The sequence below is a fragment of the Hyperolius riggenbachi genome, chromosome 1, assembly GCF_040937935.1.
Source record: "Hyperolius riggenbachi isolate aHypRig1 chromosome 1, aHypRig1.pri, whole genome shotgun sequence".
NCBI lineage: Eukaryota > Metazoa > Chordata > Amphibia > Anura > Hyperoliidae > Hyperolius > Hyperolius riggenbachi.
Window position 1 is genome coordinate 637,483,022 of NC_090646.1, and position 23,854 is coordinate 637,506,875.

Consider the following 23,854-nt stretch of genomic DNA (forward strand, 5'->3'; position numbering starts at 1 on the left):
TCAATAAAAAAAAAATCAGATTATTCACAAATTCTTACGGTGTCAAATCTATTAAAGGAAATCTGAAGTCAGAAAAGCATCAAGGTGCTCTTAGCGAATGCTTCATTATTATTATTGATTTATATAGCGCCAGAATCTTCCGTGTCCCTGCACTACAGCATACAGGGTATAACAATACAACAAACAATACAACAGTTAATGCAAGACCATGGTGGAATACGGCTGATGCAGTGAAAAAAACAAAAAAAAATGAGCTACATATTTTTACACAGGGGTTGGAAAGGTATGTACACCCATATCACAGCATTGTGAGACAAAAGGGTAAGAGAGCCCTGGCCAAAAGGCCTTACAGTCTAAAGGGTTAAGGGGTAGGACAGTAGGTAAAGGGAAGCTGTCTACGAGATGGTAGAAATGGTTGTCAATGGCCAAAGTTTCCTAGGTAGGAGAGTATGCTTGCCTGAAGAGGAGTTTTTAGGAAAAAAAAGTTTTTTTAAAAAAAGGTAAGTGTGGGTGAGTGGCAGATGTTTTGAGGAAGTGTGTTCCAGGAGGGGAGAAGATCCAGAGAAGTCTTGTAAGATGCTGCTAAATGTGGTTCTGATGCTGTGCCTCTGAGTGACTAACCCAGAATATGGAGACACATTGTGTGTAGAGTCTGCTGGCTGAAGTGAAGAATATAGAGGTTGCCATATTAAATTTCCCTTTAAACAATGCCAGTCACCGGGCAGCCCTGCTGATTTATTTGGCTGCAGAAGTGTCTGAATCACACACCTGAAACAAACATGCAGCTAAATCCAGTCAGAATTCAGACAGTCACCTGATCATGCAGGGTCTATGGCACAAATAATTCAAGGCAGAAGATCAGCAGGGCAGCCAGGCAACTGGTATTGGTTAAAAAAAAAAAAAAAAGTTAAATGTCAGCCTCCATCTCCTCCTCACTTCAGGTGTCCTGTAAGCTCGTGGCAGTTGGCACAGTGTTTAGCACTTTCGCCTTGCTGCGCTGGGTCCCCAGTTTGAATACCAGCCAGTGCACTATCTGCAAGGAGTTTGTATGTCCTCCCCGTATCTGTGTGGGTTTCCTCCGGGCATTCCAGTTTCCTCCCACACCCCCAAAAACAAATAAGTTAATTGGCTTCCTCCTAAATTGGCCCTAGACTACAATACATACACTACATGATACACAGACCAAGGACTACGGCAGGGATTAGATTGTGAGCCCCTCTGAGGGGCAGTTAAGTGACAAGACAATACACTCTGTACATCGCTGCTGAAGATGTCAGCGCTATAAAAATATGCAAAAATAATACAATGTGGGCAATCCTAACAAAAGATCAGCACGACAACAAGGCAAATAGCATGTTCAGAATGTGATAGCAATATGGCAGCCTCCGTACTCCCATTGCTTCAGATTTCCTTTACAAATGTCCATCTCCCATGCCTGCCCAGTGACAACAAGCCCCTCTACGCTGCCTGGCTAGGAAGCCCAGAGGGAGAGGGGGGGGCTTAGCTTGCCCCTGGCACAGCGACAGAGGATGGATGCCCTGAGGCACACACACAGCAGCACGTGGAGGTGAATAACGGTCGCACTCACGGGGGTATAAAAAACAAGACAAAGAAATCGCCACTCACGCTGCACGGCGGGGAACCTCCCTGCTCCGCTTTATTACTTCCAGTCTTCCACCGCTCACCAGACAAAGCCAAACGTGCAGCGCCGCCGACACAAACTTAGAACTCACACCCCCTCTTTATTCTGTTTTTTTTAAAGCCGCTCAAACAATCGCCTCGCCAGCCGGTTAATTCACCAATCAATTTTCTGCTGTGACGGTGCATTTTTTTTTCTTTTTTTCGCCCCTCTTGCTTTCTTTCTGTACCTCTGCATTCACCTACACATCATTTTATGAGGCTGTTGCCATGGCAACTGGTCCTCCAATAATTTATGTCTTGCAGCTAACATAGGACGGGGGGATGCATACCTTAACACATAGATTATTGATAATGCAGCAGGGGCTTTGTGTGTGCTGGAGAGGCATCAAATTTTTACATAAAAAAAAAAAAAAAACTGTAGATTTCCCAGAACGCAACGTGAAACCTATAAGCAACAACAACAACAAAAAAATGCCTTTTGTGTAGCTAACTGGTTTTGATCGCCGTGGTATTTTTGTAAGAGTTTCTATATATAAATTGCATTTGTTTTTTTTTCATATCCACTCAAACCCGCCTTCATAATCACAAACTATTCTATGTAGGAAATACATTTTTTTTTACCCCCTCATGAGGTGTATATTTAAAGTAACTGCTACTGACAATGGTGTAATTTCATTTTCCTGGAACAATTTATGTAACATAAATCGGTGATACTAAAAAAGTAATCGTGTGATACACACCTGAAACGCTGAAGGGAGGGAACACAAGGCGAGAGAGGGATAATGGAGGCTTGCCACCTTCTGAGCCCACCACCCACCTCCTAAACCGATGACCAGCTACACTATGGATACGCAAGATCTGTCCTTGTATTCAAGTCTTTGTATGGCTTAAAGAGAACCTCCGACCAAGAATTGAACTTCATCCCAATCAGTAGCAGATACCCCCTTTTACATGAGAAATCTATTCCTTTACACAGACCACCAGGGGGCGCTGTATGACTGATATTGTTGTGAAACCCCTCCCACAAGAAACTGAGGACCGTGGTACTCCTGGCAGTTTTCTGTCTGTGAACCTTGTTGCATTGTGGGAAATAGCTGTTTACAGCGGTCTCCAACTGTCAAACTACAAGCAGCAGCTACATCACTTGCCAACAGTAAAACTGTCACCATGTGATAAATGTCAGAATGTAAATCAGGGAGAGGAAAGATTTTACAATGAGCAAACACTGACTAAATCATTTATACATAATTATTGTAAAAATGAAGCACTTTTTATTACATTATTTTCACTAGAGTTCCTCTTTAAAGGGACACTTAAGTCAAACAAAAAAAACTCACCTGGGGCTTCCAATAGCCCCCTGCAGCTGTCCGGTGCCCTCGCCGTCTCCCTCCGATCCTCTTGGCCCCGCCGGCAGCCACTTCCTGTTTCGGTGACAGGAGCTGACAGGCTGGGGACGCAAGTGATTCTTCGCGTTCCTGGCCACAATAGCGCCATCTATGCTGCTATAGCATATATCATATAGCAGCACAGAGGGTGCTAATGTGTCTGGGAACGCGAAGAATCACTCACCTCCCCAGCCTGTCAGCTCCTGTCACCGAAACAGGAAGTGGCTGCCGGTAGGGCCAGGAGGATCGGAGGGAGACGGCGAGGGTACCGGACAGCTGCAGTGGGCTATTGGAAGCCCTAGGTGAGTAAAACTATTTTTTTTTGTTTGACTTAAGTGTCCCTTTAAGCACTGAAGTATGAATAATTTGATTGTACATTTACACTGTCACTTATGTGGAAATAAATCTATGGATGGAAGGTGGACGCCCTAGAGATCTTTGTTGTACGGATAATGTAGGCTGCCATGTTTATTTCCTTTTTTAAAAATACCAGTTTCCTTGATGTCCTGTTGATCAAAAAAACAAAACAAAAAAACAAAAACAAAAAAAAAAAAACACGACAGCACCAACTGCCATTATCTATAACCACACCTCCAGCAATGCAATAGGCTAAAAAGTTTTTTTGTTTTGTTTTGTTTTTTTACAGATATACATATGCACAGAGGGAGTCAGGGTACGTTTCCACTTGAGCGGCGCGATTTGCTCGCGGAAACCGCGTCAACGAATCCGCATGCGGTTGCGCATGCGAATTTTCACGCGGAATCACCCGCGGTTTTAACGACGCGATTTTAACCATGTCAATGCCGGCGAGCATTGACATTGGTTTTTAGACGAAATCGCACGCAGAAACGCCGTGAAAACCACAAGACTAAAGAGCTTGCGGTTTTCCTATTTAGTTACATTACCGACGATTCGCGTGCGGGTGTGCGGCGTGCGAATTCTGACGGCTCTGCTGTGCAGATTTTTTCTGCATAGCGAGCTGCACAGAATTCCTGACAAGTGGAAACGGTGCCATCCACTTGTATTGGTTGAGCGAATCTGCATGCAGGAAACGCATGCAGATTCGCTCTAGTGGAAACGAGCCCTGACTGGTTGCTTGGCAGTCAGAAACAGACGTCATTTCCCACAATGCAACGAGGCTCACAGACAGTCAGGACCATGGTCAAGACATCACACTGTAAGTGGAGTTTCACCACAATATTAGCCATACAGACCCCCTTGGTGATCTATTCGAGAAAAGGTAAAGATTTCTTGTGGGAGAGTGTTAACTACTGATTGGGATGAAGGGCAATACTGGGTTAAAGTTCCTCTTTAAGAAAACGAGGTACAGTTAGTATTTTAAAGGTATTGCCTGACTCGACGTTTGTTGGTTTGAGGTTGGCAGATCTGCTCCATGACTAGTTCCAGACCATACCTCCCTCGCTCAGATGCCAACGAAGAGAAAGAAAAAGCCTTTGAGCATTTATCACTCTGTTTTTATCATGATTGTTTGCACAGCCAGAGAAGTGTTATGGCTTCAGTTTACTTTTCAGGAGGGCCAACATTTAGGTTTAACTAGAGTGCTCCAGGCTGTTATTCTTCAGAAACGGCACAGCATTGACCTGATGAAGCAGCTTATGTTGTGAAATGCGTTTCACACAAATAAAAAAATAAGACTATTAACTATACAAGTGAGTCTTCTTAAAGGTGGGATCACTCTCACCAGTGCCTTAAAAACGTTGTTGCAACTCTGTTTTTATGGGGACCTCCAGCAACTGTACGTTTGAATCTTCGTCACTATAAACTGAAACCATTTTTGTAGCAGCGACTGCAATGAACACGCAAAGCCAAGTGGGGGCGGTGCTTCCCCACATGCTTGTACATGTGAATGCTTCACTCAGCGCCCCCCCCCCCCCCCCCACACACACACACACGTACGTGTGCTTCGTTGTCAAACCATATTAAGCCAGATCAGGGGCAAACCTAGGATTTTCAAGGGGGGGGGGGGATTCCTGAAAGGGCTCCCTCAGCCACGCACAATACGGTATAATAATATGGTAGGACATCATGCTGGGTACACAATGCAATTTCCTGTCTGACTGACTGGATCTGATGATTATGTCCTAAATCTCCGATCTGCTCCTGAACAACAGGATCGATCAGGAGCAAATTAGATACAGATAATAATGAGGACAGCTGACATTGGTGATGAAGGGGAAAGTGAAGAATTCACACAGCAGGGCACAGGGCTGAGCTCACACGAGTTTGTACAATGCCTGCTACAGGGTGAGAAACTACTGGATACTGGTGGCTATTAATAGTCATTCGCCCCTTCAATGGCTTGAGTTCTTTACACGCTATATAATTAGGCCTAAGAGGACACATAAATTTAATTGCCCAACACGTCATCACAACTTACCAGTATATGTATACATGTTACATTGTGTATTGTGCATTGTGCATTGTGCATTGTGCATAAAAACTTGCCCAAATGCTCAGTTTCTCCTTTCCCCCTCAGCATTCACCAGCTGCCTGCTCACTCACTAACCCCACCTCCCTCAGGTAATATAAAGTCCCCATAGGCTGACATTTTGCTGTGTCAGCTTAAGTTATGCCCTTTTTCAATCAATCCTCCCATGTGAGGCAGGTTTCTGATGATGGGTGTGGGCAGGCAGTTGTCAGTCCATAAGACTCTCTGGACTAAGAGCATATACGGCAGTTTTGTTTTTCTGAATAGTATAAGGGGAAAAAAAAGTTCTTTACAAAACTGTTATTCATGAATTTAAATGATTTCTATTGTTTTAACCACTTAACGACCGCCTAACGCCCATAGGCGTCGACGGGTCGTTAGTGGTATAGCATGGAACTTTCCATGCCAGTTCATGGAGGCTGCCTCCGTGAACAGCTGGAGAGCCGCCGATCACGGCTCGCCAGCGAACTGTAAACAGGCGGGGAAGAAATCCCCGCTGTTTACATCACACAGTGCTGCTGCGCAGCAGCGCCGTGACGTAGATCGGCGATCCCCGGCCTCTGATTGGCCGGGGATCGCCGGCATATGATAGGCTGAAGCCTATCCTTCAATGCGCAGGACGGAAATCCATCCTGCGCAGCCCATGGAGGGAGAGGGAGGTAAGGGGAAGGAGGGAGCGCCAAAAACGCTGCGGAGGGGGGCTTTGAAGCACCCCCCCCCCCCCCCCGCAGATCACAAACAGCCGGCAGCCGGCGGCAATCAGACCCCCCCCCCAGCAGGACATCCCCCTAGTGGGGAAAAAAGGGAGGGGGGGGGGGGAAGTCTGATCGCCAAGGCTCACTCCTGATCGGTGCTGCAGGCTGGAGAGCCCACGCAGCACCGAAAGCCCTGGTCCTTAAGTGGTTAAATAAAAAGCTGTGTCTGGACTTTAACAGGTTGCAAGGAAGACCGCAACATTCTGGCCGTGGTCAGTGTCGCGGAAAACAGATGGGCAACACATGGTACACCCCGAATATTACACAGCTTGCAAATCCCAGCTCTGCAAAGTCTGGAGGAAAAAGTGCTTAATGGAATAAGCCAATGCTGGCAATAAGCAGGCAGAGAAGGCAGAAACAGAGTTGTGACCTACAATGTATTGGATGCAGGTCATACTACCAGCAATGAGATCCATAATAGAGTTACCCTCAAGAGATAGATAGAGATAGATATAATTCAATAAAGGTGATACAACATAAAAAAACAACACTTTCAACATTTTGGGCCTGTAGTCCATTGTCAAGTACTTATAGCGGAACTGAAATGAAAAAAAAAAACCAAAGACCGGAGAATCATTGATGGACTTTGCAGGCACAGGCCGGCTACAGGGGGCTGGCAGATGCCCCAGGTAAGTGATTTTTTTTTTTTAATTTCAGTTCTGCTTTAAGCAGTGTTAAACAGTTGACAAAGGGCGTCAGGCCCAAAACGTACTGGTTTTATGTTGTATAACCTCTATTGAATGAAATAAAAGAAGTTGGATATATATCCGTGGAGGTTCGAGTTCTGTATAGGAATCTGTATGGTGTGTGGTTGAATAAGCTCCTACCCCACTACGACTCCCATATCTCCCATTATCTAGTTGTACATCCCTGAGGCTGGTAGACACCTCATCTCTCCCAAGTCCTTCACCTATCTGCCAACTAAAACAAGCTTGCCACTAACTGTGGGACTACAGGGTAAGCAAGATTTTAGTGTTGCCACTGGGGTAACGCCCCTATGCAGTCATACCGGTCTGTTGCCTCTCTGCTTCCTTGAAGGAAAAGTAGTGCAGCAGGCCAAGTGGAGGGCACCCAGCGGGATACCTCATATACCAAAAGCTGCTCCCTTCCTGAGGCAACAGGGTCACATCCACCAATAGAAGTAGAGGAAATTAGCAAAACACTAAAGCTAAAATTGCCCACCAGGACCCTATCCCACAGTGTACAGCCTCTGGGCTTCACATTGCTTGTGCAATTTTACTAAACCTATTGGTTGGTGGTGTGGATAGGGTTTTTCTACTGGGTTAGCCATTTCTACAAATTAGTGGACGCAATTAAGTTGCCACAAGCAGGAAGCAGCCATGGGTATCCTCAACTAGACTAGTACTGAGCAATTTACCTGGTGTGGTGCGTAGGTTTGGTGGGTATGAGTGGTGTGGTGCTTATACATGGTGCGTATGTGTGGTACGTATGTGTGGTATGTATGTGTGGTATGTATGTGTGGTGTGGGGTGTGTGCGAGCCTGGGCCTCCATCCAATTCTCACTCAATGGTCGGTGGCTCTAATGTATGACTAGAGTACCTCTTTAATTAGCTTCCAGCCGAGTTGTCTGTAGAATGTAAGCATAGTTGTGGTTGGGACAGTGGATTGCATTATGGATTTATGAAGGCAGAGCTAGACAATGGACCAACTGCCCAGAACGTCCATTTCAGCCAATATCTCACTGGTTGTTCTGACACACCGATCCAGTTTTGCTCCAGTTTCCTTGGCTGCAGTTTTGATAAATCAGACCTAATGGAATCTCCGCAACTTCTCTTCCCGCGTCACTAATGGGATTACTTGCAATCGTAAAGTATAAAAATAAACTCCGCTGTAAAAGAAAAACAGACATCAGCGTTGTTTCCATACAGCCTGCTCGTTATGTAAAGAGGAGGCCTCAGCGTCGCTTAGCAACATGCTCCCCATTTGTTTGTCTGTGCGGAGGACGCGGAGGAGGCCACCGCAAGTTGCGTCTTTCTCGATGACAGCGAGGGAAGGGGAGGGAAGCTCATAATTGATTGCCTAGGTCATTAGAGTCCATGTGACAATGGCAGCTTCTTTGAACAAAAGACCTAAAGCCTGCCGCATCATGTAAAGTGCAGGAATAATGCCCCATGTATGATGCTGGAGCCTAGGCCGGGTACAATAACCAGCTAGGTAGACAATTAGCGCCAAGGATACTGCGTCATTCATTAGTGCGCTCAGAAGTATTCAGATATTGCACGTATATTTTTGAACGTAATAGTTCTCCTTCATTTAAGTCCCAGCAGCCACTCATTCTGCCACATGCCCAGCTCCAGATGCTCGTCATGTGACCGATTCTTGACCAACATGCCTTGCACGTGTGCCTGAGGCTTAAAGATAAAACGTGGTCAAGAATTGAACTTCATCCCAATCAGTAGCTGATCATGCCCTCTTTTCCATGAGAAATCTATTCCTTTTCACAAACGGATCATCAGGGGGCTCCAGTGTCGGACTGGGAGCTGGAAAAGCTGAGGAAAATCGCTTGCTGGCCAAGTAGCAGTAATCAGGTGTTGCTGCTCACAGTGAAGACTTGCTGAAGGTTTCCATTAGTAGTGATAACACAGGGTTACTGCTGCTTGGCCAACAGCTGGATTTCCTCAGTTTTACCACTTCCCTGCAAAACAAAGCAAGCAGCATCTCCTTCCAGTGACATCACCTGCCAGCAGTAAAAAATTCACCATGTGATAAATGTCAGAATGTAAATCAGGGAGAGGAAAGCTTTTACAATGGGCAAACACTGACAATCATTTATCCATAATTCTTGTAAAAATGAAGCACTTTTTTTATTACCTTATTTTCACTGGAGTTTCTCTTTAACAGACAACTGAAGTGAGGCTATGGAGGCTGCCATATTTATTTCCTTTTAAACAATACCAGTTGCCTGGCAGCCCTGCTGGTCTAATTGGCTGCAGTAGTGTCTGGATCACACCAGAAACAAGCATACAGCTAATCTTGTCAGCTATGACTATCTCAGAAACACCTGAACTGCTACATGCTTGTTCAGGGTCTATGGCTAAAAGGGTTAGAGACAGAGGATTAGCAGAACAGCCAGTCAACTGGTATTGCTTAAAAGAAAATAAATATAGCAGCCTCCATACACCTCTCACTTCAGTTCTTTCACTCTTTCCAGCCAGCCCATGGGTGGCAGAAAGCAGCGATGGGCTCAAATTCGGATTCGGGTGAGCCGGATAGTTGCTATCCAGATTTCACCCAGTAATGCTGTGCGGGCTGGGCGGGGGGTCAAGCTTACCTGTCTGACGTAGTCTTCGGTCCGCCCCTCGGCGCCTCCCACGATGCACTCCACGCGGCGGTCACGTGATCACAAACACTTCCTCCTTCCGTGTTGAAGGAGGAAGTGTTTGTAATCACGTGACGCGCGTGGACCTCATCATGGGAGGTGCCGAGGGACGGACCGAAGACGGCGTCAGACAGGTAAGCTTGCCCCCCCCCTCCGCACAGCATTACTGGGTGAAATACGGAAAGCAACTATCCGGATCACCTGAATCCGAATTTGAGCCCATCGCTGCCAGAAAGTAGCCACATACGTGCACGTGAATGCCAATGGCTCTCCATCATGGGCAAAAGATGTGGTCTTGAGGATTGTTTTGCCCAAGCAAAGGCTGAGCCATCTGCTCCCCCCTCTCCACATTCTGTGCCGCTCCATCATGCACTTCACCACTGTCCTGCCACCCCTCCAAAACAGAATATGTTACCAGTCTCTAGTATAGAGACACGTCTGTACAGCCTCGAGTCTGCACTGTGACCTGAGGGACCACATACCAATCACTGCCGGGCAACATGCCTTGTATGGGTGCGAGGCTTAAAAATGTTCTTTCCCGAACTCAATGCCCCATCCTTTATCCCTCCTCCAAAAGGTTCTCCTCTCCAGTGCTCAACGCCCCCCATCCTTTATTCCTCCTCCAAAAGGTTCTCCTCTCCAGTGCTCAACACCCAATCCTTTATCCCTCCTCCAAAAGGTTCTCCTCTCCTGTGCTCAATGCCTCATCCTTTATCCCTCCTCAAAAATGTTCTCCTCTACCGTGCTCAACGCCCCCCATCCTTTATCCCTCCTCCAAAAGGTTCTCCTCTCCAGTGCTCAACACCCAATCCTTTATTCGTCCTCTAAAATGTTCCGCTCGCCGAAGATCAACGCCCCATCTTTTAACCCTCCTCCAAAACGTTTTTTATCTCTAGTGCTCAATGCCCAAGTCTTCCTCCGCTAGTTGTAGACACGTCTGTAGCCCGATCAGATCAAGTGCCAGACCAACCAGCATGGTAGTGTGAAATGGAAAGCATGTACTGTACTTTGGAGGCCTACAGTGTGTGGCATTTTTGGCAGCCTGAGGCAATGTAATTAGTGAATGAACTTTGGTGTGCGAGTTCCCATCTCTGTAACGGCTTCGAGGAAAGAGACAGGAGGCGAATCTGTGGCCTCCTTCAGAAGTACAGGAGTTAAAAGCGTGCGTGGGTGATGAGCCATCTGTCAATATCGTCTGGATTGTGCAAAACAGTTCAGCTACGCATGAATTTTAATGAAATGGATGACTAGACTACCGTGCCAAAACCTTTATGAATAAAGTGATTTAGAATCAGAATATGACATGGGTTTATGAGGAAATCTATGAATTGCCATTAAGAACAATTAATAGTTGACACTTCTCTTTCATAGTATGCAGCGCCATACCAAAACCTACCACTCCTGACTTTCTGAAAGTGGGAAAAAGGGATATCTACCAGCAAATACACGCCCCTTGCCACGCCCCCCTGCAGCACCATTACCTCAGCTATGACCGTTAGCAGGAAATGTATAAAGGCCCTTTTTCCTGAATGGCAGTTTAACTGCCAAAATAGTAAGCTGCCAGCCTCCCTACTCGCACACAATTCTGGCAGTTAGACTTAGCAACTGCCGTTCAGGAAATACTTTTGACAACGAAGAAAACCCTGAGAACTACCCATGCGGAGATGGACAAGTCAAAAAACTGTTGGTTCTGTCAGATTTTAACTGCTTAATTTTTTTCACTGGCGTGGTCCTTTAAAAACAAAGAAAACTATGGGAATCCCCCATGAGTAGATGGACTAGTCTTTTAAAGGATACTGGATGTGACATGTGACATAATGAGATAGACGTGTATGTACAGTGTATAGCACACAAATAACTATGCTTTGTTCCTTTTTTTCGTTCTTGGTCTGAAAGAGTTAAATATCAGGTATGTAAGTGGCTGACTCAGACAGGAAGCAACTACAGTGTGACCCTCAATGATAAGAAATTCCCCTTTTTTTCTGCTAGGAAAGTGTTTAATAGTTGGAATTTCCTATCAGTAAGAGTCACACTGTAGTCACTTCCTGTCTGAGTCAGGACTGAGCCAGCCACTTGCATACCTGATATTTAACTCTTTCAGGCAGAGAAAAAAAAAAAAAAAAAAAGAACACAGCATAGTTATTTGTGTGCTAGGCACTGTACATACCCATGTCTATCTCATCATGTCACTTCGGGTATCCTTTAACTCCTTACTTTTTTTTTTTTTTGCTAGAGTGGACCTTTAAACACAAAAAATTAAGAGGTATTGCATTCAACCAAACCATAATCCTGTCACATTAATGGATCACTATATATTTGTTTTCCCTGAGTTCGCTGCATCTGCTTGCATAATGCTTAACCACCAGCGGAGTGACTCATCGACACAAAATGTTCCCATCATAAAAATGTATACGTAGCACGACACATACAGAAAAATCATAACACCGCACCAACACAAAGGAACAGGCAGAGAAGAATTCCTGGTGCTGAAATAACACAATGTGTCTGATCTGTATCACGACGGTGGAGGTGGGAGAGAAACTCTTCACGTTTGTTCTCCTGGCCGATATTGCAGAACATTCGTGCTGCACGTTTTGTAATCTTGTAAGGAAGGAATGTGACCGGTGTAAGGACACTCCTGTATTTGGCACATAGGGGCCAATAAAAACACCTGTCTACACTGGTACAGCCAAGAAGAAGACGGTCTCGGGTGGGGGAAGCAAGGTCAAGGTTTACGCATGTTTACAAACAGATCCGTACCGAGACAAGGAAACCATTCGAGAGGAATGCCCAAAGTCCATACATGGCAAGGCTGAACCTAACCGGCAGTTTTCAGAGCAAAAGGTGCATAAATGGCAGCATAGGTGTAACTATCAACCCTGTGACCCCTTGCCATTACAGGGGGGCCTGGAGGCTCTGGGGGCTCCTCCCCCTTCCTAACCACAGCCAATTAGCAAAAAAGCCTCCCAGTTCGTTCACAAAAAAAAAAAGGCCCCGCCACCTCCTCCCGCCATGCAGAGTAGCCAGTACTGGGAGTGTGTAATTTTTTCCTGCTTCCAGACGCTGCTTTACAGCAGAACACTCTCTGCTGCCATTCGCCAGCTCCCGATCACCTGACCCTCGTGGGATTCAGGAACCAAGGGGGCCCCATGTTATTTATGCAGGGGGGCCCTATTAAGTCTAGTTATGCCCCTGAACGGCAGTTTTCCAAGCTGGTTTTGTTGGTCATTAGCGGGTAGGCATCTTACCCAGGTGTTTAGCGACTTCAATAACTGTATTCCATAGATCGGTGTAAACACTGGAAAACCACTATGGTCCATAAACTTGTAGGCCGTTCGGGGAGTTGCCAAAAACCCAACATTTAGGATACCCATTTTCATGTTAATTAGCCTAGTTTCTCTAATTCTTCTAATATCTATATTTTGCAGTATACTGGTATGCAACGCCACTCTCCCAGTGATGTTTAGCCAAGACTATGATGTCACACTGCCTTCTGCCCTAGAGCACTCTTGGAGGTCAACTGAGGTTACTGTTCTCTACACCGGGGCAGTCAGTTTATAGCCTCTCTTTGAATATTCCATCCGCATGTTGAAGTAGGCATCAGGTGATGTCAAAAGTGAAAATATCGGCAATGCAATAGTCTTACCCAGTCCTCTTTTCTGCCACTTACCCTTCCTCCTAATGTCTCACACTAACCCTCCCTCCTTATGCCCATCATAAACCCCTCCTAATGCCCAACACTACCCCCCCCCCCAATGCATAACACTAACCTCCCCAACTAATGTCCAACACTAAGCACCCTCCTAATGCCCAACACTACCCTGCCCCATGACTAACACTAACCCCTCTCCTAATGCCCAATACCACCCCCCATGCCTAACACTAAACCCCTTCTAATGCCTAACACTAAGCACCACCCTTATTGCCAACACTAACACCCCCTCCTGATGCCCAACACTAAGCACCATCCTTATTGCCAACACTAACCCCCCTCCTAATGCCTAACACTAAGCACTGCCCTTATTGCTAACACTAACTCCCCTCCCGATGCCCAACACTGATCCTCCTCCTAATAACAAAACTAACTCCCCAATGCCCAAAGTAGTAATCAAACTACTAGCCATTCAGTTACTAATAACCAATAGGCTAGTATTGACTAAGCGGTAGTAGGAGTACTAGCTGACTGACTTCTAACAGCTGATCAACTAGTATCAGGCACCCAACTTGCCGCCATTCGCATTGAGTTATATGACGTGCTTGCTGAAGCGGGCGTACAACCTGCTTCACCAGCCGCCTCCTCCAGCAACAGCTGTGCTAGGGCTAGGACTGTGTGGACATTCCAAAAATCCGGTCCTGCAAGGAAGAATATTGATCAGAGTACAGCTACCTATTCTGCACCACCGTTTCCATCTTCCAGTAGTCTTCATCAGCCTTTACAAATCAGGTGCCGGGAGGAAAGAACCAGGGAAGTCTGACAGAGCCACGAGCAATTAAGAGCTACAACCTGCTCAATGTCCTTCCCTCCTGCAGTATGGCATGGAAGGAAGGGGGAGGGGCATTTAGGCAGCTGTCCCTCTCTCCTGCGGTATGGCATGGAAGGAAGGAGAGGGGCATTTAGGCAGTTGTCCCGCTCTCCTGCAGTATGGCATGGAAGGGGGAGGGGCATTTAGGCAGCTGTCCCTCTCTCCTGCGGTATGGCATGGAAGGGGGAGGGGCATTTTGGCATCTGTCATTCCCTCCTGCAGTATGCCATGAAAGGGGGAGGGGCATTTTGGCATCTGTCATTCCCTCCTGCAGTATGCCATGGAAGGAAGGGGGAGGGGCATTTTGGTAGCTGTCCTTCCCTCCAGCAGTATGGCATGGAAGGAAGGGGGAGTGGCATTTAGGCAGCTGTTTTTCCCTCCTGCAGTATGGCATGGAAGGAAGAGGAGGGGCATTTAGGCAGCTCTCCCTGCAGTATGCTAAGGAAGGAAGGGGGGGGGGGGGGGGAGGATTTAGGCAGCTGCCCCTCTCTCTTGCAGTATGCCATGAAAGGAAGTAGGAGGGGCATTTAGGCAGTTTTGCAGTGTTCCACTATACCTCGGTTCAGTTTCTCAGCCAGCCAATGAACAGGCAGTGACATTTCCCCTCTTAGGTCAGAATGAGGAATGTAGTTCCTTATTGTGAAACCAGCAGGTGAATGACGCATGGAAAACAATGCGAGTGATTACTCTGCTGTGGTTCTATAAGATGGCCAGCATAACTAGCTACCTCAGGAAGTAATGAAATGATATAAATATTGTCATTGTAAAACAAGCTAAATAAACCAGAGGGTAAAAGCAAAGAGGGAGGCAAAGTGTGCAGAATAAAGCAAAATAACCCAACACAGCCTTTCCCAGCTCAGCTCTACAGGTTGTGTACGATTAAAGTAGACCTGAGCTCTTCAATAGGACAGAAGGGAAATGGAGAGAAATGCACCTTGTGTATTCTCAGAGAGTTTAGCCTGTCTAATCCCCCCTCATCTGTGACTAATCACAAGTTGTAATTTGATCTCTCCTGTGTCACGACTGCCACAGCAGAGATGACAGATAAGCTCATTTGAAAGTACAGGATGTTAATGCCATGAATCGGGAAGTAGAAACTCTACAGATTTATTTTATGATTTGTATCAGCTATAACAAAGGTTTTTGTTTAAAGGTGGTTATGCTGTTGTCTATCTTTTTAGAGCAGAGAGGAAGTTCTGAGTTCATGTCTGCTTTAACAGTTATCCCAGGTCTTTGCCTGCTATGTGCCACTGCCAATATAACAATACAAGGCACCCAAGTAAAGCAAGTCCATGTTCATGATAAAAAAAAATAAAACAAAAATGTCTTTATGTACCTAGACAGGCAACTATTCCATCGCAGCACATTACAGTTGTAAACTTGTAATGAAAAAGCCATATACCTATAATGGTTGATTATCTATCTGGTCCCATGCTCAGTTTCCCTCTTGACCAAAAAAAAAATAAAAAAAAAAAAATAAAAAAAAAAATGGTCCAGCCAATGAATAGGTGCAACAAAGGCCCCCAGCCTCCCCCAGGAAAGGAGAACACTGTAGCAGCTGAGTTTACCGAGAAGTAGTAACAATGTTGAACCAGTCTCCAATCCGGATAAAACAACGTTAGAGTAAATAAACAGGGGAAGTGGTACTCACCTCCCTATAGAAGATTCAACAAGACTTTTAGCAACAAAAACTTTACTAGTGTACTCCAAAATCTGAGACGCATTTTGCAGGACACAGCCCACTTCTTCAGACAAAGCAGGAGCGAAATGTGTTGCATATTTTGGAGTAAACTGTTAAAGTTGCTAAAATTCGAGTTGACTCTTCTATGGAGGAGGCGAGTACTACTTCCCTTATTTTTTATTCATTTTAACATTGTTTTATCCCGACTGGCACCTCTGTTTCAACGTTATTATATATACAGAGTCCATCCATGGTGAAGGTGCTTACCCCATTTCTCTGGTCTACAGAGAGCGACTTCTTAACCTACTACGATTGGACGGGTTCAAGTTCCCCTAATGCTTATGAAGTGGTTGCCTAACAGTAACCCGCAAGTTGTATCAAACATATTACACTACTGTGGGCTCTCAATCTCTCTTACAGAGAAGCAGAAGGTTGAAAGCAGGGGCAAGCATGTGTAGCCCGTGAAACCGTTGTATCATCCACCACCTTTCATCTGTACATGGTTTATAGTCACATATCACTGCTTCCTATTAGAATTCACTTTTTTCAATTCTGGGTTCAGCTGAACTTTGCATGCTGCTCCCAAGTTGTGGTTTCGGTTAAAAGGTTATGGGAAGTAGTAATCCTATGCAGCTACTTGACAAACTTTCACAAACTTCCCATCATGTTCTGCCTTCAGCCTACGTGTGATTTAGGTACAGATGTGGATTACACTTTTTTTTGAAGATCGCCAGTTTCTGCAAACATTCATGGCGCAATGCTTGTGTGTTTGTGCCGGGCAAATTCTCCTTTTCACACTTGGCTTAGTTTCTGATCCCTCTATACTCAACATTCCCATGTGGTGGAGTTTCTGTAAACATCCCCTAGACTTGAAACGTTAAGACATGAGAATTACACGAAATTCTGTAATCTGGCTTTGATCTGTGAAACTGAATTTCTTGAACAAGAAGCTCAGCACTATTCTCAAGAGCGTGGACAACCTAACTCTACGGAAGCGAAATATGGGGCCCCATCAACTACCCAGATCAATCAAAATGGGAATCTGGCCCCCCAGAAACATTCCACCCAGAATTCTGAAAACACCTCCTCCAGGTCCATCGGAGTACCTCAAACAATGCCTGCCGAGCGGAGCTGGGTAGATTTCCATTACTGCTTGAGATACAGAAGAGAGTGTTGTCCTTCTGGGCCCACCTACAGAGCAGCAGCCCCGACTCACCCCACTACAAAGCCATGCTGCACAATGAAGACCAAGAAAAGCCATGTGCCCTGAAAGAAGTTGTCAACTCTCTGGTCCCTCCAAACTCAGATCCACAAGTCCCATCAAGAGCCCAAATAAAGCACACCACAGCCAAGAGCAAAGAGGACTATGTAGATAAATGGAGGAATGACCATATACCAGTGTCTACAGAGAGAATATAAAACAGCCCCATACCTGGAAAAGCTCCAAAACCCTCGAGAGGAAAATCCTGAGCATCTACAGACTGAGTGCTCACAACCTTCGAAATAGAGTCTGGGAGACACAGACAGATGTACAAACCCAGGGAGTAGAGACTGTACCAACACGGTGAGCAGAAGACCCTCGAGGACAAAAATCACTTCCTGCTGCACTGCCCCAAATATACCGCTACCAGGGAAACCTGCTGGGTGCTGGGTGCCCGCAGCCCCTCTTGGACTTTATACCTCCAGACTGATCCAGGGCAAATGCCCTGCCACTGGGACATGTAACCAGGCCATCAGGCAAATCCCAGGGGCTCTCTCTCTCTCTACTATCTCTCTACACTCTTCTGATTCTCTCTCTCTTTTTCCTTACACTTTTCTTTTACACACTGCGGGGCATCTGGTACTGCTGCAGAGCGAGCGCCGCCGGTAGATGTGGCTGCTCCTCACATGGCACTCCAGTCCGCCCCACGCGTCCTCCACTAGTCATGTGCTGTATTATATATGTATATGCTTACATATGTACCATACTGTACCTGTGTGTGCTGAAGGATCGCATGTCTGTGTTTGTACCATCACCGACCCTGTATGAGCCAAAAATAATTCCGGGTACAACCCCCGTTGTACTTGGCGAAATAAATGATTCTGATGCTGATTCTTTAAGAAACTGATGGAACGATTTCCAGACTTTCACACACAGGATGAGAGAAAACACTGCATTCTACTAGGCGAAAAGAAATCCACAGTGACAATCGCCGCACACTATGTCACAGCATGCCACAGACAGTGGAGCATAAATGAACTGTAAACTCCCCCCCCCCCCCCCCCCCAAATGTCCACGAACTGCTAACTCACTGCACCTCCACCCGATCCCATGTCCCTCATTCCCCTTGCTTTGGCAATGCCTGTATTGAAGCTTAGTCATGCCAATAAAGCCATCGGTGATTTCATTTGATTTGATTTGCTCATACGAGTTTCTCCTTCACATATGAACAAAAAAAGAAGGTGTAAACTGGCCCTGCTCTACAACCCCCGCCCCCCATCTCTCCCCTCATAGTAACTGCATAAGGCCTGACCAAAGGAAGTAGAGCGGCTTCGCCAAGCCATATACAATAATACAATACAATAACATTTCTATAGCGCTTTTCTCCCATAGGACTCAAAGCGCATATGGAACACTTGGCACCATCCTGTTGCCCATTAAAGTATCCAGCAGGTCGGGATTCACTAAGGTCTGCAAAAAGTGGAGATCATCAAGACTAAGTGGGGTGGGAAACAATGGTCCCACCTAATAATGATATATTTGGGAAGGAAGGGGGGACCCCTATTTTTTTTTCATATTTAGGGGCACTGGACAGGGAAAGCTTGGGACCTAAAATTGCTGTATAAGGTCAGCAGGCCTCATGTTAATTTTTATCCAGGGTCACATTCTATGTGCAACTGGCCCCGTCTCGTACAGCAGTCTGATCCAGATAAAGGTCAAGGCACTAAAGCCATTTTTAGAGTCTGGTCAACAAAACAAACAAGAAAAAATTGTCAGAATGTATTAAATCCAATTCTGCTGCCTCTCACTTAGGTGTCCAATTCAGGAGGCAAGCTTCCATTAAGATCGTTACTTTTTGAAATCATATCTGTATACCTCTTGCACCAAATTTCCTTAATCAACCTCAAATGTTTTAGATACGGAATCCATTTCGGTGACTGAATATCTCCCTCCCCAACCCCCTAAGACATGGTTCCAAAGGTAAACAGTGGCAGTCTAACTTTTGGGCAACCAAAAAGGACAAGCCCAAAAACTTCACCCAAAATTCAAGGATAATACAAGACATGAGGCTCCCCCCATTGCAACTACCAATTTAGGTTGAAGTGAATCACCACCACAGCCACGCAGATAGACACTGGAAGACCCCATGTCTTGGCCATACAGTTAAAGAAGAAAACCAGAAAGCTGATCTCTTACAACAGAGTTACAGACTACCCAGCAAGCTCATGGTGAACCAGAACAACAGATTGCAGTACCTCATTGCTACTCTGCAGCGTTGTTAAATGAGCCATACTGCTTAAATCTAAAGCATGCTATATAGTTGTGCACAGGTTTATAGACCTACGCACTACTATTCACTTTATGGGGAGGCCAATGTGAAGTCTAGGCAGGTAGTAAACTGCACATGCAGCTCCTACAACTAAATGCAGTAGCAACAATTACACATACATACATTCCAAAACCCTGACAGTATTTCCTCTGTAACAGGTTAGAACTAGAGATTGAGGAGGTTAAAATTAATTGACTTGTTGAGTGCAACTTGGAAATGGAGCCAATCAAATTTGTCAAGAAGTACATTTGTACATTTGATTGGACTAATTTCAAGATGAATACAATTTGCATGGGAGCCATAATTATTAGCATCTTACTGACCATTTCTGGTTGGAAACGGTGGTGTAGCTAAGGAACTATTAGCCCAGTGCAAGTTAAACATGGGGCCCGCACAAGCACTCTATACATAAAAATTGATATGGTGCAAGGTAGGTTGTGGGGAACAGCTTGTTAATGATTACTGCCATTTAAAGCATCTATATAAGTGATTATTAATAGCACAGGACCAATACAGCTAATATTGCGGTTGAGGGAGGGCCCTGGTGACGTCACAACCTCTGCACCTCCTATGGCTACGCCACTGGTTGGAACCACTACCAGGTTTAATCTGCACTCTGAGCTTTGGTTGAGATTTATCCCCTCACTTCCTGCCCAAGGGATTGGGCTACTAAACACAGGAAGTGAGGTTAGATTTCTGCAACAAGGACCTACTAAACACTTCCTTTAAGTTAAAGGGAGGGGAGGTAAGAACATTTGAGTCTCATTTCTGTAGGTCTCTAGTTGAGAAGATTTATGGCACCAAGGACAGGTCAAGGATCACACAAAGTACTAAAAGCATGAGGGGTGTTCTGACCCTTGCCCTCTCTAAACAAAAATAAAAAGGTTTTCTTGCATTCTACTTTAAGTCACAGCCCAGGTTTATTTATTAACCCTCACAACTAAGAGTAGGGATGGAGGTGGTTAGTATTGGTACGTTTCTGTACCGTGTGCCGACCAGCTGATCCGGCCAGCTGATAATATTCAGCTGGCCCGATCAAGCTGCTCGACCCTCGCCCGCTCGATCCCCGCCGGCGGACAATGGCAGGAAATCGAGCGCTGATAAGGAAGCGCCGGCGGGGACGAGCGGTAATCGATCCGCGGGGACGCGGCTGGGGTCGACCAGGCGGCTAATCGAGCCGCCGGTCGACCAGTCTATTCCCAGCATAAGAGGCTAGAGCAAGGAATACACCAGGGGTGGAAAGAATAGTGGTAGGGCTAGTTCATAGGCTGGCAGGGATAGTGGTAGGACTAGCTCATGGGTGGGATGGAATGGTAGACACAGCTCAGAGAAGGGAAGGAATATTGGAAGGGTGGCTTGGAGAAAGGATGGAATGGTGGTAGGGATAGCTCAGGGCCAGGAAGGAAGTGTGGTAGTGATGGATCAGGGTTGAGAAGAAAGTGAAAGGGAGAGTTCATCTACAGTCAGGAACAGTTGTGGGGACAACTCATGGAAAGCAATAGTAAGGACATGCTGGGACAGGATGGAATCGTGGTAAGAATGGGAAGGAATAGTGGTAGACAGAGCTCAGGGTTGAAAAACAGTGGTAGTGACAGCTCAGGGGCGGGAAGCCTAGTGCTGGGGACAGGCTCAGGGGCGGGAAGCCTAGTGCTGGGGACAGGCTCAGGGGCGGGAAGCCTACTGCTAGATATAATTCAGAGTGGTGGGATGCATAGTGGTAGGGATAGCTCAGAAAGTAAACATCTTGTCAGTAGAACAGAACAGGGATTTTCAGACTACATTTTGAAGCAGATATTTTGCTTGGAGGGGTTTGGTTCTTATCGGTACACCAAACCAAACATAAAACAATATATCAATCATTTACAACCAGCACAATGTGAACAAGGGAGAAAAGGTGCCTCTCCCCAAATCAGACAAACCATATTCTTCAGCGATACTAGTTAGGCACACACACACACACACACACTCACAGGCACACACAGGCAGGCACACACACACACAGGCAGGCACACACACACACAGGCAGGCACACACACACACAGGCAGGCACACACACACACAGGCAGGCACACACACACACAGGCAGGCACACACACACACACAGGCAGGCACACACACAGGCAGGCACACACACAGGCAGGCACACACACAGGCAGGCACACACACAGGCAGGCACACACACAGGCAGACACACACACACAGGCACACACACACACACAGGCACACACACACACACAGGCACACACACACACAGGCACGCACACACACTTTACTGCTTAATACATGAACAGAACTGAGGTGACCCAGCTGCTAGGATTTTGCTTAGCTGCACCTATTCTACATGTTCCAATTCCAGAAAGCAAAAAGATCATCAGAAGACCACATTTCAGAGACCTCCTCACAACCATATGTATACACAGGCATTTGGAAATGCATTCAACCCAAGCTTTCTGCCAATTTCTATCATTGTAGCTAAATCACTTCTGTTAGTTTTTCATCTGCTACCAGCACTGAGCATTGAAGGATACATCAGAATCTCTAAACATGTGCAATTAGTACAGATGATGCTAAATTTAGATCCAGACACACCTGTAACTCAGATCACATTCATGTCTGAGCGAAAAGACAAAACATCAGGTTGTCATTACATTTAATAGACTGCAAAAATATCCAGAGAGGGAACAAAACTAGAGCTCAATCCAGGAAGGAAGGAAAAACAGAGGGAAGCCAAAGCACTGTTTCTAAAGCAAACAAGCAAAAAACACAACCAAAACACAGATTTACCTTAAACACGATGGTCATTGAGGCACTCATGTGACCGTTAGCTTTCATCTCTTCCATGTCTCACGGTCTTGACTTGCAAATAGTCACTTTCCTTGCGAAAAGGCTTGTGCTACAAGCCTTTCCCATGCTTTGCCTTATTATTGGGCACAGGGGTGGACCAATGGGTGAGACTCAAGGCGAAGACACGGATTTGCTTTCCAAATTTGCAACATATAGCCAGCCAATTAGCGCCCCCAACATTGCAATCACTCCTACGAGAAATCTAAAAGCTGGGTATAGGCACCACAAGGAGCTTGCACAGTGACCACCGTCAGCAAGAAAAGACCTGTTTCAACCAGCTGTAGACCTTCTGTAGAACCTCAAACTGGTATCAACGTTGACATCTCCTCAGCACCATCCTATTCAATAGCCATTTACAAAAGGGCACATAGTAGATAAAGACTGAACCTAATTTTCTTCAAGGCAGCAATAGCTTTGCTTGTGAGAGCTAAAACTCGAATATGGAGAAGACCTCAGGCAAGAGGCACTTGAGTAAAGAAAGAGCCCTACATGGTTAATCACGACTCCCTCAGTATCGGAGAATGAAGCCATCAAGCAGCTGGTGTATCTGAGTGAATTAATGGAAGCTTAACAGAATAAAAACACAACTATAGCACTGTGAAGAGCATGTATAGCGAGGTGGAAGGGGGTTGACGCTTCGTTTTAAAGCAAGCATCGTACATTATACACAGAGCTGCATTGTTGCTGAAGCCTAGCAGGCAGCGAGTGAGCTAAACACACAGGGGCGTTAAAGATTAACAGCAGCGAGACTCACCTGTGCGCTGCGACCTTGACAGTCCCCGAGATGAACGCTGAGCGAGTCAGGTCTAGCCCTGTACATGATTTCATTCACCCTGTGCGCACAGAGCGTGGATTCTAGCAATTTAACCCCAGCCTCCCCCTGCCAGAGACAGGAAAGGACCTCATTGTAACGGGGGAAAGAAATAAAAAGGCAGCTCGCTTCTCCCTCCCTTCCAGATAACAAAGAAGATAATGGAGGCCGCAAAACAAGGCGACCAGGCTGCCTATAGGACACGGCGTACGCTGGCTCTGTGGTGAGCGCGGGGTGTGTGCGCTGCTGAACGCACCAGACCGCTCCCCACACAGAAGCACGCACGATGTTAAAGTTACCACGACAAGGGAACAAGTGTCCTAAAATAGTTCTAGCTTGTCGGGAAAAGCAAAGCCGTGCAATGCCATGACAACTAGAGCTTACAAAAAAATAGAGAAAGAAAAATAGGTACCGCCTACATATCAAACATTGTTACTGTGCAATTTCATCTACATTTCCCATTCATTAGGCATGCAGGCTTTTCCTCTCCCCTTCCTCCGTAGAGGTAGGAATTGTGGAAGCGAGCGCTATAATTAACTGCTTGGCTTTCATTCAAGAGTGATCAATCTGCCAGTCATAACTCCCAACCTTATCGCGGATGTGGTTTATTTTTTTTTATCCACTTTGCGATGAGAAACGGCAGAGGGGAAGCGAAGGTACGAGACTTGGCGGTGAGCGCGGTGCTGCTACGCGGGGGCAGCTCAGGACTAACCGCAACATAAATGTTTCACATTTCTCTAAGACAAAGAGGATTGTTCCTAATTGTTTCAGTCGGAAACATGCAGACAGGTGTCCAGCTACGGCGGTGGCAACCTGACCGGCCGTCCTCAGATTTCTATTGTTCCCTATGAAGGTCCCGCTCATGTGTTTACCTTGCCCCATCCCTCTTCCCTCT

The 23,854-nt window shown here is 46.0% G+C and overlaps 1 protein-coding gene across 17 annotated transcripts in view; it reads right to left on the bottom strand.

The window, feature by feature from the left end:
* Positions 1-23,854, bottom strand: part of NEDD4L (NEDD4 like E3 ubiquitin protein ligase) — a 491,133-nt gene that overhangs the window by 158,524 nt on the left and 308,755 nt on the right. Inside the window, exon 1 of one of the 17 annotated variants that reach the window (XM_068251287.1) lies at positions 22,903-23,249. The exons of 15 other annotated variants lie outside the window; for them this stretch is intronic. In XM_068251287.1, the coding sequence (XP_068107388.1) occupies positions 22,903-22,968 (66 nt within the window). In that variant the 5' untranslated portion in view covers positions 22,969-23,249. Of the gene's footprint in view, positions 1-1,626; positions 1,649-22,902; positions 23,250-23,854 lie in introns of those variants that run through there. One more of the 17 variants, XM_068251290.1, reaches the window with a different exon arrangement.